This window comes from Microplitis demolitor, chromosome 3, assembly GCF_026212275.2.
Source record: "Microplitis demolitor isolate Queensland-Clemson2020A chromosome 3, iyMicDemo2.1a, whole genome shotgun sequence".
NCBI classification, from domain to species: domain Eukaryota; kingdom Metazoa; phylum Arthropoda; class Insecta; order Hymenoptera; family Braconidae; genus Microplitis; species Microplitis demolitor.
The window spans coordinates 6,083,508-6,098,211 of NC_068547.1; the positions used below are offsets into that span (position 1 = coordinate 6,083,508).

At 30.5% G+C, this 14,704-nt stretch overlaps 1 protein-coding gene across 3 annotated transcripts in view; it reads right to left on the reverse strand.

Moving 5' to 3' along the window:
- Positions 1-3,325: 3,325 nt before the first annotated feature.
- Positions 3,326-14,704, reverse strand: part of LOC103568547 (protein naked cuticle) — a 35,843-nt gene continuing 24,464 nt past the window's right edge. For all 3 annotated transcript variants that reach the window (XM_008545462.3, XM_008545464.2, XM_008545463.2), the window contains 5 exons: positions 14,526-14,667; positions 11,008-11,077; positions 7,339-7,488; positions 5,602-5,744; positions 3,326-5,520 (listed from right to left, as the gene is read on the reverse strand). In XM_008545462.3, coding sequence (XP_008543684.1) covers positions 3,424-5,520; positions 5,602-5,744; positions 7,339-7,488; positions 11,008-11,077; positions 14,526-14,667 — 2,602 coding nt within the window. In that variant the 3' untranslated portion in view covers positions 3,326-3,423. The remainder of the gene's footprint in view (positions 5,521-5,601; positions 5,745-7,338; positions 7,489-11,007; positions 11,078-14,525; positions 14,668-14,704) is intronic.

Here is a 14,704-nt window from a genome sequence, read left to right on the forward strand (position 1 = left end):
ATCAATAATTTTTGTTTTTTTTTTTTTAAATTTTATTTTAATATATTTATATATTTATAATATATGTATAACTGATGCATAATTTTACAGCAATATATTTTAGTTATAGATGTAGTTTCGGTGTGTCAACGATTGTTAAAATTACGTCTCTTTGTTATTGTTTATTTTTACTAATATAAATAAATAAATATAAAAATTTATTTATTTATATATATATGCCATGCATCAGTCATTAATCGCGATTATATAACCAACTTGTAATAGAAAACATAATAGAATATTAATTATGGCATAAAACGTAACACAACGCGACTTATTTATACCGTAGGTTATCTTCATTATCGTTATCGTAAAATATTATTACTTTTAATTTACTCGAGCGTTTAAAAATATTTTAAGTAAACTATTAATTGCTGAGGGGATAATTTAAATAAAATGTTTGTTTAATGATAACGTTAATGGAGACGACGATTCACGTTCAAAAAAAATTCGTTCCAAAAACTTTCTTGGCAGTGAACTTTCAAAATTAAAACAATTTTATACTTTGAGTTGAATATTTTTGGAACTTTAACATAATTCAAAATGAAAAATTTTTCAACTACTGCAGATTTTTTTTCCGTTTTTTTTTTTTTTTTAACTTTTTTAAGCAAAATTTATTTAATTTGACAATTTTGAGAGTTTATAAATAGATTATTCTTAATTCCAACCACTCATTTTTTGGACTGTTTTAGAATGTCAAGAAAAGACAAAAAAAATTCTAATTAATGTTAAAAAGTGTTGATAAATATTTTCAAATCATTTTTATTTTTTTTTTGCCTCATACCTAAATAATTCTAGTAAGAGTCGTAAATGTTCATAATCGCTTTTTTTACTGTTCTTTAAGCCGAAAAAATTGACAAGTTAAATTATTTTTACTCAAAAAATAAAAAAAACTGCGCGGGAAAATCCTACAGCAGTTGAAAATTTTTTCCGTTCCAAAAGTGTCAAACTTCAAGTTCAGAATTCTCTCAATTTTTAAAGTTCACTGTCATGAACGTTTTCGGATCATTTTCGGAACGATTTTTTTTTTACACAGATTGGCAATGGCAAATTTATATTTATTATTATTATTATCATTATTATTTTTTATACATTTATTAATTATATATTCGTGTTTTTTATTTCGCGAGAATCAACTGTGAATGACAATGATAACAACACCGATGAAAATTCGTTTTTGCTTATTTGTATCATTAATATATAATTGTATATATACAACGACCGCAAAAGTATTTTACCGGAGATCGGCGAAATAATTTTAAAAGTTACAGGTGTGAATGTAATTGACAATCGTCAATTTTTTACATTTTAGAATAAATAAGTAAAATATCAGTAGAATGAAAATTAAATAATGCGCATTTAGATAAATGGAAAATCAATACGCGCATTTTTTAAAATTTCATTATTTTAATTTATTTATTTATTTATTTATTGATTCAAAATTTATAAATTGTCTCATGCTTGCATTCACGCTCATAAAAAAAATATATCTGATCACAATTGATCACTATTTTTTAAATTAATTAAAAAATTTTGAACCAAAGTCTTACGCAAAGTTAGCAGATCAATTCTAATATGCGCTAGATCCATAGAACTTTATAAACAAAAAATTTCTTTATAGAACTCATTTAAAATGACGTCTCTCGTCCGCTTTTTGGAATGAAATTTTTTTTTCTTTTACTAATACAATAAATGAAGATTTAAAAATAATTTTTCTCGAAAACTTTCTTTCAATAATACGAACTTTTACTAAAAAATTCGTTGGTTTTCTTTATAAATATTTTATTTTATAGTAATTTCTTTTTTCCAAAAATAATTATCACAAAAAAGTAGTAATTGCTTATCAAAAAAAAATTTCATCTCAAATTTTCAATAAATAAATTTACTGGATCCAGAATATATTTTTTTTTATAAAAGTAATTTTTTATCTCTACACTTGAAAACAAATTCGTGCTACTGATGTTTGAACACAGAAAATTCAAAAAATTTATTATAATTACGAATACAAAAAAAAAATTCCAACGCATTTCAAAATTAAAAAATTTAAACAAAATTTTTTCAATAAAACAAAAGATAGCGAGCTCTTTAATTACCCAGTAATTTTCAATTCAAATGAATCCTGACTTGCAATAGAAACTTATACCCTTCGATAAAAAAAAAACAAACAAAAATTAAATGTCATATATAAGATTTTAACGAAACTATAAAGTACTCTAAGATGATCATTATATGTACATACATAATAATAATATCATATTAATATACCTCTTAAACATATTTTATCTTTATCTTTCTCTATTAATTATTATTACAATAATAATAATAGTAATAATAATAAACAGTAAAGTTTATAACGGAATGTACAGACTGACATTCAGTATGTAATATAACTAATGACAATTGAAGTTAGTTAAGGCAACAACAACAATAACAACAACAACAACGTAGTCAGGAATTTATATAAAAAAAAAACGAAAATAATAATAATAATAATAATTAAAACGTACGGTAATAAAATTGCACGTTTATTACATAGCACCTCACTGGCCTTACAACAATTTATTTTTCCTTTCGACAAAAATTAAAAACCAATCTAATTATATTATAAATGCAAAAATAAACCGTACGAGTTATTTTAAATAAAACAATAATAAATTTTTTGAATAATTATTTTTGAGCATCGCGAGTTTTTTTACTCGTAGTAACTAATTATTTTTTTCGCCGATCTCTTAAATTACGCCGAGCCGTTAACGTTACAACGACACAATTAAACTCTGCGGAATTGATTGACATCAACCGAAAGCACTATTCGTTGCGGGTGGACTAGATTTATTCCAATCACGTCGCCGTAGTCACAGACTTATTATTATTATTATTATTATTATTATTTATCATTAATTACTTTTTTTTTTAATTCATCATCATCATCATCATCATCATCATTATCATAATCATCATTCGTCATCTATTCTTCGTACTAACCACTATCATTATCATGATCATAATCATCATCATCATTATTATTATTATAATCATAATCATCATTATTATTTACTATTATTATAATAATCATCGTCCATAAAACATCAATTATACAATATTAATAAAAATTAATTTCTTGAAAACGGCGACGCGGTCTTGCAAATACTTTTTTTTTCTCATATTTTTTTTTGCCATAATGCCAACGTTTTATATTTTTTTATTTTTACGGTGCAGCATTCAGGCATGCCAAGAAAATTTTAAGAGTGTAAAAATACGTAAAAAAAGGTAGTTTCAGCATAGAATATATATTTATACATATATATTGTTTATTATTTATTATTTTTTTTTCCTTTTTTTTAAATATTTTATTTATTTAGTAAAGCATAACGCTTACAATGATTATCATACGCCGTCATAGCCAAGGTCAACGGGTGGCCTGTGATGGGATTGAAGGTAGGAAGGAGGTGTTGAATTACCAGGACTGCTGGTAGTGCTGGAGACACCGTACCCGCCAGGATAATTTGGACTGGGTGCATGAATGCCAGCCGGAGGTGTAGGATACGCCTCGAAGGAACTCGAGTAGGATGTATTGTATGGATAGGGATTAGCCATGTGCCCTAACGAGGGATGCATACCACCCATACCAGTCATTCCGGTCATTCCGTAAGTACGTTGCATCAGACTTGACTCTAATCCCCCGAAGAGATAGCCATTGGTGGGTCCCATAGTCGGTACGGGATAATGTGGACCGGGGATAATGTTTGAGTAGCTATTTCCTGCTTGGCTCATGCTCGGTGTGTAATTGCTTGACGCAAGATTTTCTACAGTGTAAGATTTACTGTGTTGTTGCTGCTGTTGTTGTTGTTGTTGCTGCTGCTGTTGTTGTTGCTGTTGGTGTTGCTGTTGCTGTTGTTGTTCATGGCGGCTATTCATACCATAGGGTGATCCATAATTATCACCTGGATAGAGCGGTTGCGAGCCAGAATAAATTCCCCCGCCAAGTGGCGGACTGTAATTACTCATACCTGGACCAGCAAAACCAGAAAGATACGATTGATGATGTGATTCCATTTTATTGTCACCAAGACCGTCATCAGTTATCACTGAATGCGAATGCAAACGTTGATTACCACCGTCAGCTATACTGGGTATCTGATCAACTAGAGACTCGAGATCACTCAGACTCTTGGAAGCAACATCTTGGCTGGTATTTCTCTTCATACCGTACTGCTCGTGCGGATGAGGTGACATTGATGAATTTGTTGGCGTGTGAGGATGACTTAACGGTGGTGTGTGATGGGACTGATGTGAGTGCTGCTGTTCTTCAGCAGGATTCATCCCCGTGGGCGTTGTTTGATGTCCATGCCCATGAGATTCAGGTGTAGGTTGATCATGAAAACCCATGTAGCTCGTGTAACTAGAGTGTGATTGTGTACTAGGACTACCTGAGTGTGGTATTGTACCATCTGTCGTACCAGCTGGATTATAAGCACGATGATCGTTCGTGAGATTTTGCTGCTGTTGTTGAGACATACTTGTTGGTGGTTCAAAATCTGGATGCTCAACACTTGGCGACGTCAATGGGGATGGCTCGAGATTATTCTCGGATGATATTGCCGTGTTAATTTCAGACGATAAATCCGAATGAGTAAACGACAAGGACATGGATTTAGGACTTTGGCTGTAATGCTGTTGTAGATGTACGGGACTTTGTTTAGCGCTCATGTTATACGGACTGTCATTCATACCCTGGGAGAAAAAATTTGACTCGGGTTGAGGATACGGTGCCATATGAGCATATGGTTTTGGTGGTGACATAAGTGGTGGGGAAAAACACCCTGGTACGTTGCCATAGCTGTCACCAAGATGTCCTCCCATGCTTTGTGAATGATGAGGATGATGATGATGATGATGCTGCTGTTGCTGATGCTGTTGATGCTGCTGGTGATGTTGCTGTTGTACCATTTGTTCACGCTCTCTATTTTCACGTTCCTGCTGTTTCTGTTGCTGATGAATTTTCTTTGGACGTCCACGACGTTTTTTTATCACTTCTCCTCCCATTCCTATTCCAACACTTCCGCCTCCTCCGACACCACCACTAACACTGCCACTGCCACCGCTACTAGTGTCCATTTTACTATCGGATTCTGATGGAATCATCATTTGATCATCAGGATTTTTAATTTTCTTCGGTCTACCCCGTTTCTTTTTACCCGGTATCATTCCTTGCTCCTGTTTCATTTCATTTAAATCAGACGTCCTGCTCTCGCCATCGATATCATCACCATCGAACGTTGACTTTTTATCTTCAATAGCATCAAGTTCCTTCTTTTTATTTACTTTTGGATCAGCAAATACAATATCCGATTCATCTAGATGTGATATTGTACCATTCAAATAGTCACGAAATTTTTTAAGAGCTGCATAATATGGCACCTTATCTGCCGCGCGTGGCAATTGCGCACATCTGGCGCTACTCGATGGCATCACCCACATATACTGTAAATAAAATTATAATATTTAGCAAATAAAAAGAGAAAAAAAAAATTATAATGTACTATAAATAAAATATAAACTTACTGTATTTGTACCCTCAATTAAATTCGGTTGTCTACCAAATCCAAATTCCTTTTTACCAGAGAAAACTTCGTAAATAAGTTTTCCATTAAATACTGCTATTTTTGGCTTGTACCTCTTTAACTTTTCCAACAATAAACTGCTGCCTATAAAACACAGAACAAAAAACAAACTTTTCATTATGAATTTATTATACAGTGTATGTATATATAAATATATTTTTTTTTCGTATTTGTTTTTAAACAAGACAGCAAGGTCGTGTATAAGTAAACAACAAGAGTTTAGAGAATCCATTAATCTTGAGCCAAGAATTTGTTTCAAAACAAAGTTTTCTCGTAAACTTATATAGATATAAACTAGTTGAACATAATAGTAGTGGTGGCACAAGGTATTTGACTCTCCAAGTGCGATTCGTCTTTACGATTAATCTATGATAAGCGGTGTCCAATAGTTTCGAGGCCAAGTAACAACTCAAGTACTGTCCACTTTTACTAGACACCGAAGTTTCTGTAGTAAAGTTAAAATTTAGTGGTTTAGTTGGCTGTTTTGAGCAAACTGTATTATATTAGTCTGATCAAGAGACTGAACACCTTTTCAATGACATGGATAGTCTCGTTGATGGTAAATTGTTGGTATAATTTTAAACTACTTTGTCACGGCCACTCGTCTAAAACCTCAAGCAATTTTGTCCCTAGCTCTATTACTTTACTATTAACTGTACAAGTATATTTTATTTTATTTAAAATTAAATGGGAAAAGGGGCAAAACGGGGCATTCCCAAAATTTTATACAAATTTTATTTTTTTTTTTTTAATGTTTTTTTAACATTTTAAAATCACTTTTGTAAATATAATTGAGTATTGTTTTGAATTTTTTTTCACCGTTTTCAAAAATTTTTGTAAAAAAATTAGTATGAAATCAATTATATTTTTTCTTCTTATCAATTTACAATAAAATAACTCCCAGTGTAAAATTACTTCAGATGTATTTCAATAATCAACTTTAAAATATTTACAATTTTTTAAATTTTTAAATTTAATAAACTTTTAATAATTTTTTAATATATTACTTTAAGCAATATACAATTGCTTTTTTGAAAATATCTTCTTTGGAATTAAAACTAACTTAAATCTTTTACTTTGAAGTTAATAATAAATAGTGATTAACTAATAAAAAATAAACAATTTAAAGTAAGTAGTTAAACTTTTTCAAAAATCGAAAGTGTCAGTCGAAAAATGTTAGTGACTTTTGTTTTATGATAAAAACTATTAATTTTTTTTTTCCTTTGCATCCAATAATTATGTGAAATGTAATTTTTCTTTATGTAAATTACTTACAAGAAAATTTAATTTAATCAAATTTATTTAATATCCAAAAATTTTGTTTTTAAACTTTTTTAGGGAATTCCCTATTTTGCCCGCAAAAAATGAAAAGTTTTTTTTAAACGGCAGCTGAAAATTTTTTCTATTTACTTTGAATATTATTAAAAAAAAGATTTAACGTGTTTGAGTCTCCGAAAAAATATTTCCTTAAATACCTCGCTTTGCCCCCCCTCCCCTAATTTTTTTTGCCCAAATTTTCTAAAAATATTTTTATATTTTTTAACTCTCCGGCTGTCCAATTAAATGTATAGAAAATTTATATAAAAATATAAATTGGGCAGCCGTCTTGTTGTTTACTTATTATTTGATAAAAAATTTAAAGATAATTAATATAAATATAAAAAAAAATAATACTAACCTTCTTTAATTTCTTTTCTCGTTAAATCAGCACTTCCTTTGGTTGCACGCGCAACCATATTAGTAAAACCAATTCCTAAATTTAGTAATGAATAATCATCTTCAGCAGTGAGTGGATCAGGTGTTAGGCCACTTAAATGTAAACATTTCCCTGTAAAATAAAAAAAATCTAATTAATTATCGAATCAACAATTACAGGACTAATAATATAAATTTTATTGTTTGTGTACAAAAGTTTTGAGTAAAAAAAAAAAAACAGCAATAAAAGTTTACTTTAAAATAAAAAAAAAAGTAAATAAACAAACAAACAAAAACAAACTATTGGAAAATCAGTTAAGGGAGTACAAATGTATAAACTTTACGAGCAAAAGCATAAGAGAGTTACCACGGACACACGAAGAAGTAAGAGGAGAGAGTCATGACAGTGGTAGTGGATAGTAAAAGAGAAGTTGTTAGAAGTTTTGGGATACAGGAATTTATGACTTTGCGGAAACTCATTGGTGCGCGCGAACGACCCACAGCACAGCGAATGGCCCCGCGACCTTGGCTCAACTTCGGAAACAAAGTTAAGAGGTCGAAAGGAGAAAACGTTCAACCGCGTGCCCATAACATTTTCCATTTACCTCTTCACAGCGGAAAGAGTAAAAGGAATGATAAAAAAAAGAGGGATAAAAAATAAAAAATAAAAAAAAATGGATGAAACTTTATCGAAAGCTACACTTTCATTTTTTTTCTTTATCTTAAACCCTCTTTACTCTATATTTATCAAGATTTAATGGCTGGTATTTAAGATACCAGAGTAATAAAATTCTCAAGACATTTTTATACAGTGACATGCATAATTTGCTAATAGGCTACAAAATTTCATTCACTTTATCCTCGGTATTAAATATTTTATGTAATTATTTATAAATATAATATATTATATATGTATGTGGGTGCATATACATATAAATATATGAATGTGTATTTTTCTGTAGATGTGGATTGTAACGCGCCGGTCAGGTTTGAATCCAGGACACAGGTCGATCGCAACCTGTGACTGCGCTCCGGGACTCGTGTGCGTTGGGCGCGCCGGGAAAATCAATTTTCACAAGAGCTTTCTCAACATACTAAATATAATTTAGCGTAAAAAAAAAAAATATAACGAAATAAAATATGCATATTATTTTAAATCTGTAATAACTAATTATTGATTCGAAAAAAAAATTTTTTTCCAGCATTCAGAGCAACAAGAATTTGAAATTTATCAATCGATTATCGATAACTCAACGAACTATGATATAAGTGTGTGTATTATTTCTGACTAAGAGAATTCATATATTTATATGTAACTTGACAAATGCCCCGGAGTCTTGAAGATAAAACGTGAAGGAAAAACGTAAATAGTGAAGAATAAGTAGTACAGAAAAAAAAAAGAAAAAGATGAAGAAAAAGAAGTTGGGTTGATTTGAAGCTTAGGGTACGCAAGGGGTAGTACATTTGAACGTGGACAGGGTATGTAAGCTGCTATCGAGCGAATACGCGGGTTTTACCCGTCCGTCCTACCCTTCTCTCCCTCAACATCCCTTTTAGTACTCCGCCCTCACCCTCGTCCCTGTTCCCTTTTTAGCCCCTCTTTCACTTCCACACCCCTAACCCCGTAAATCGAGGGTGGATCGTGACGGCTGGGACGGGCGGTCCCGGGGGTGGTAGAACCAGCAGTATAAGCTGTAGAAGCAGTAGCAGCAGCACTAGCACTAGCACCAGTAGCAGCAGAACCACCAGCAAGCTGGAGAGATGTAGAGATCCCAGCAGAGAGATGTAGTGAGGAGAAGAAGAGGTATAGAGCACTCGAGTACACGTTTTCCCACACTTTGCTTCTCTTTCCGAGTCTCTTTTCTCTTCCCTATATATCGTAGTCGTCGTCGACGTCCTCTACCACCTACTACTCCCCATCATCCCTCCACAACCCACCACCACTCATTACACTTACTACCGCCATTGCGGCTACGACAAACTCTCACTCTTTCTATTTTATATTATTCTTCTCTTTTTCTTTTATACTCAAGTATACATACATGGTTTTTTTTATATTTTAATTCATCTCTTAATTTTTTTTTCTTTATAAATATATATAATATGTAACATAAATGTATGTATATGTAAAGACATTTATTCAGTATGTTTAATAGTTAAAAAGAAGAAAAAAAAAAAAAAAGAAGAAGCAAGTCAGAAGTAATAGCGACGTTGACTAAAATTTCTCGTCGAGCAACTTTTACTGGCGCATTCTTGAGTAACGCGACGATATATAACTCTTAGAAAAGGATTCTTCATGAGTTGGCAGACGTGTCCGCAAAACTTTCTCGCACTTCCCGAGAACGCGCAAGAGTTTGCCGCAAGAAAACTTTTCCCGGATCTACCCGAAACATTAAATTAGGTCATATCACACATAAACCAAATATAACTCTACATTATTACCTAATATTTTCATTAGCTTTAATTCACATCACATAATTAATCACTTTGTCAATTTTAATCTCTTAATTTTGGTCAATAGACTTCATACATATTTATTAGTTTAAAAAAAAAAACAACTCATTTATAATTCTTTAGATCTCATCTGTTTTTTCACGCAAATTTAAAATCTACAATTTAAAAATTTATATTTATTATAAAAAAGAAAAAAAAATAACTCAAGCAATCAAACTGCCTTTAAACGTCAAAGAAATATTTAAAAGAACTCATAGAAAAATAATTTTAAATAACTAAAGTTGTTGAATCAACTGGACCCAAGTGCAAAGTCTTTGATCACTTTAAAGAGTGATCTACAAGGTTCAACAAAAGAAAAATAGTTACAAAAACCATCCGAGAATCCACTACATCTTTTAAATTATAATTACAATAATTATAACTCTACCCTGCGGCGCAATAATTTTATCAGTTGATGTCTCTGTATCAAAGTATAAAATTCTCTGCACGCATTTAAAATTAAAGCAAGCAATGATTTACCATATCTCATTACACCTTTCTGATTTTAATAATTTTTTTAACCCTTGGTATAACTTAATATCGTATACTCTTTTGATCCTTTCCAACTACTATATGAATTTTTTTTACCATACCTCTCATTATAATTTACCAAGTACACATTCCTTATTTTTCTCCCGATTCTAGGGTATTTTACAACCCTTTTCTATTTCATTTTTTTTTATTTTCTGCCTACTCATACTCATATCCTACAGTATTACTACTCGTAGAACTCGCTTGCTCATGCACCCTTTCTATCACTCACCCTTTACTCTTTCAGTAAACTACGAAACTAGTGGCATATAACCCGGGAAAAACCCTGGAAAATCGAACGCCGTATTCATATACATATATCCCACTAATAAAAGCTTTAAAAGGACGATGTAAACCCACGCATCGATGCGTCAATGTGTGCATAGGTAATAAGGTAATAGGTAATAGAGGTGCGAAGCGTATTAATCGTTTGATCTATCGAGCCGCGTAATTGTTTTAATCGACATTAAATTACGGTTTTATCATGACGCAATAATCAGACCTAAGATTAATACGTTTATGCTTCTCTATATATTATTTTATTTTATTGTATTGTTGTTATTATTATCATTATTATTTGTGTGTGTGTGTGGTGTCAATGACATCTGTAGTGTATTGATCGACTCACAAAAGTGGTTTCCTGGTCCGGCGTAGTGGTGGCCCTTGTAAGCCGCGAAAAGCCCAGGGTTAATGCCAATCTGAAAATAAAAAAAAAATTATAAATAAATAAAATATTAGATCTTGACAATAAACTAAATAAGTAGACTGAAAACAATGTAAAAAGTTTTGAACATTTTTAAGAACACTTAAATGCCAGTCAATAAACTTTTTTGTGGAGTAAATAAAAAGTTTAGTCGGATAAGTTTTTTTTATAAGAATGCAACAAATGGATTTGACTAAAAGATATTTAGCTTCTTTTTTATTATTTTTATTGGCTCTTTTTTATTTTTATTTTATGGATGTATCGGTTAACTTTTACGAGTAGAGAGAAGAAAAAGTTTTAGAGCAGGATATAGATTGTAATGGTGTTTGTAGAGGAGGTTTAGAATAATTTCAATACCAACTACGAATAGTGGAGAGATTGTAGTAGAGAAGAGACATGTAGTATTTCGTTAATCTGAATTTGGTAACGGTGATGATTATTATGCAACGGTCGGACGAACACGCCGGTTACCTGTTGCACAACAACCGAGATGTTATATTCGCTCTTTACTTTACTTTTCAGATTAGGTAACTAATAACCAGCAAGAGCAGAGAGTCCAAGGATAAGACATCATCAAGTAATACTTGTCAGTACATATATACTTATGTATATATATATATATATTTATATATAATATATATACAGTCGAGGGCGTTATTAATCGCGCGTAAGTTCTCTTTCAAAGACAACCTTGCGTAATAATAATCATGTGGATTGGTTGTGACGTACTTAATTTATATTGATGTGACGAGTGATAAGATACTTGAGTGTAATCAAAAATTATATATGAATAGTAAGTTAGACAATTTATTATTTATAATAAATAAGTTTTTGGTAATGAAATTATTTACGGTAAGCGAATTTAGTTTATGTATAATGATGGAAAATACTATCGATGTATGTGAATAAAAGTTTATTTATGTGAAAATAAAAATAACAAAAAATTTACTTTAGTTGTATTTAAAACGTATCATTTTAGAGAGCTGTGAGTACGCCATGTGGCAGAGCAATAACCGAATTTCCGCGGATCGACGCGTTCCACAGTCGAATGACGAATGAACCATGAGGATGAGGGCGCGTGAGCAATTATCGGCATCGTGCTCCATCATGCAGTACGTTATCGTATTAAACGGGCTTTCTCGCCCGCAACATGTCCATGATGAATATATGTCATTACAAAAGATATACTTTTTTATCTTTTTAAACTTTCTATTCCCTTGAATCCTTCTTTTTTTATTCTTATTTTGCATCAGTTCATTTAAGGGTGTTAGAAATAAAATCTTTTTTTAACTGAAACCGTTAAATCTGTGTTAAAAAAAATATGTTAAATTGGGAGGGATTTGCAAATAATTTAGTCCAAGTTTTTCTTCCACATGAAAGCTCTTATCATAAGATGCATACTCAGGCTCGATGCACTACTTGGTAATCCAGCGATCCAAGGTCTAATTTAGTGGATGTTTCCACTCGGTTGCAAGAAAAATTTTGACAGTCTCCATTTACTGCGCAAGTGCAACAAAGACAGTTCCGTTCGTCCACTTGAGTGTAAAAGAGAAAATTTTCAAATCCCCCATTAAATATCAAAAATTAGTTACTAATTATTAAGACTCTTTGCAAAGAGACTCAGGGTTTATACACATCTGACATAACGCGTTTTGCCATCACGATTTTATAAGAATTTTTTTAGTAGATTTCATAGAAATGTCGTTATGGTGAAATGTTCCAATATTTTCGCCGTAGTCTATCATAATTTTTTCAGTAGGTTCCAAAAATATCATTGGTTCAAAAATTTATATCCAGAAAAAAAAAATTTTTGACTGAAAGTAAATATTTTTGATTCAGGAAATTTTTTTTGAAAATCTCAATTTTCTTGGATCAAGTAGAAATCTCCTCTGACCAAGACGAATTTTCTTTGAGAAAGAAAAATTCTCTTGGCTGAAAAAAATCTTGACTTCGTTCCCAAAAACGTTTGTCTTCCAAAATACTTTCTTAAGTCAAGATATCTTTTTTTTCTGTGTATATGTATATAATATATATATATATATATATATATAACGCGCCTCCTTGCGGCGATAGCGCCTACAATTCTAAACGGATCTTAGTGAAACTTGGCACGTTTATTGTATGAATGATTAGCTCGGTTAAGTTTAAAGAAGAGCAAAATCGGTCAATTAGTCAGAAAAACGATTTGAAATTTTCAAATTTACGACAAACGCTACTTCCGCCGGTTTCTCCTGAATTAATTTTTTAACGCAAACATGTAGCCTTATTGGGTAAAAAAGATGTCATATTTAATAAAATAAGACATATATATTTCTTTTTTTATTATTTGTTTTGCGATAATTTCTCGAATTTTAATAAAAGTTCAAAAGTAAATTTAATAAAAATTCAAAAGTAAATGATTGATTTTTTTGTTATCTTGATTACATTGTAAAATTTAAAACATCGGTTGAGTATTTGAGAAAAGGTGGAAATTTAAATTTTCAAATTAATTATGGGAGTTTTTGAGCTCGAAATTGAATAAAAATGTCAAAAATTATTTTTAATTCAATTTTTTTTTTTTTTTGGACAAATACCTTAAGTTCGAAAATAAGTAAAATTAAAAACTTTTTAAATTAACAAAAAAATTTTACTTATTACTCTTTTTTCTTATAACTTTTCAAGAGAAATCGCAATTCTGTTCTTTATTTAATTTTCTAAATTTTTATATTATGAAAATTTTAAACAATTTTATACGCGTTCAAAATTTAAAAAAAATCTATTCTACCAGATGGCATTTCTTTAAAAACCCAAATTTAAGTCTAGTTATTTTTAAATTAAAAAAAAAATTGTGAACTTGGCCATCGATTAAATGAATTTAAAATATAAATCATCAAATCATCAAAAAATGTAAATTAATTATCACACATCGATGGGTAACCGCTTAAAATACACAGAAATTAATATTTTATCGAATACAGATATTTACTTTATTATTTCAACACGTTAAATATAAAAAAAAGTACTTTAAACACCAAGTGCTCTCGGTTGATTTTACTGTTTAAAAGTTAGCGGTCCCCAATATTTATTAATTTAAAATTATCAATGTCATTATTATAAAAAAGTAAGATAATTATATACCATTAAATTATATTGCAATAATAGTATTTAGTTATAGTTATTGATTAGCTCAGTAATTGTACTATTACATAGAAACTAAAAGTACGATTATATATATTCAATAATAATGTATCATTTTCTTCGCCTTCTGATCACATATTACAAGTAGTACTTAAGTTATATACGATAAGTATAGTGTAATACATATATTGTGATATAATTTTATTCACCGATAAGTATTTGAATATCCAATCATTTTTAAATATATATATTTTTTATGGTAATTAAATAATAACACGAAATTATATATTTAATTATTAATAATAAATAATAAAGTAATAACTTACGATAATAATATCAAGATTATCAGTAAGATGATCAGGGAGCACTCGTTTACTGACTTCTTCTTCAGGCATACCATCGAACCTGTCGTGCTTTTTTCTTTCTTTGTATGTTTTAGCACGTTTTTTAGCCTCAGCAAGCTCCGCCCTGCGTGAACAAGAACAAATTGTACATATAAGACACG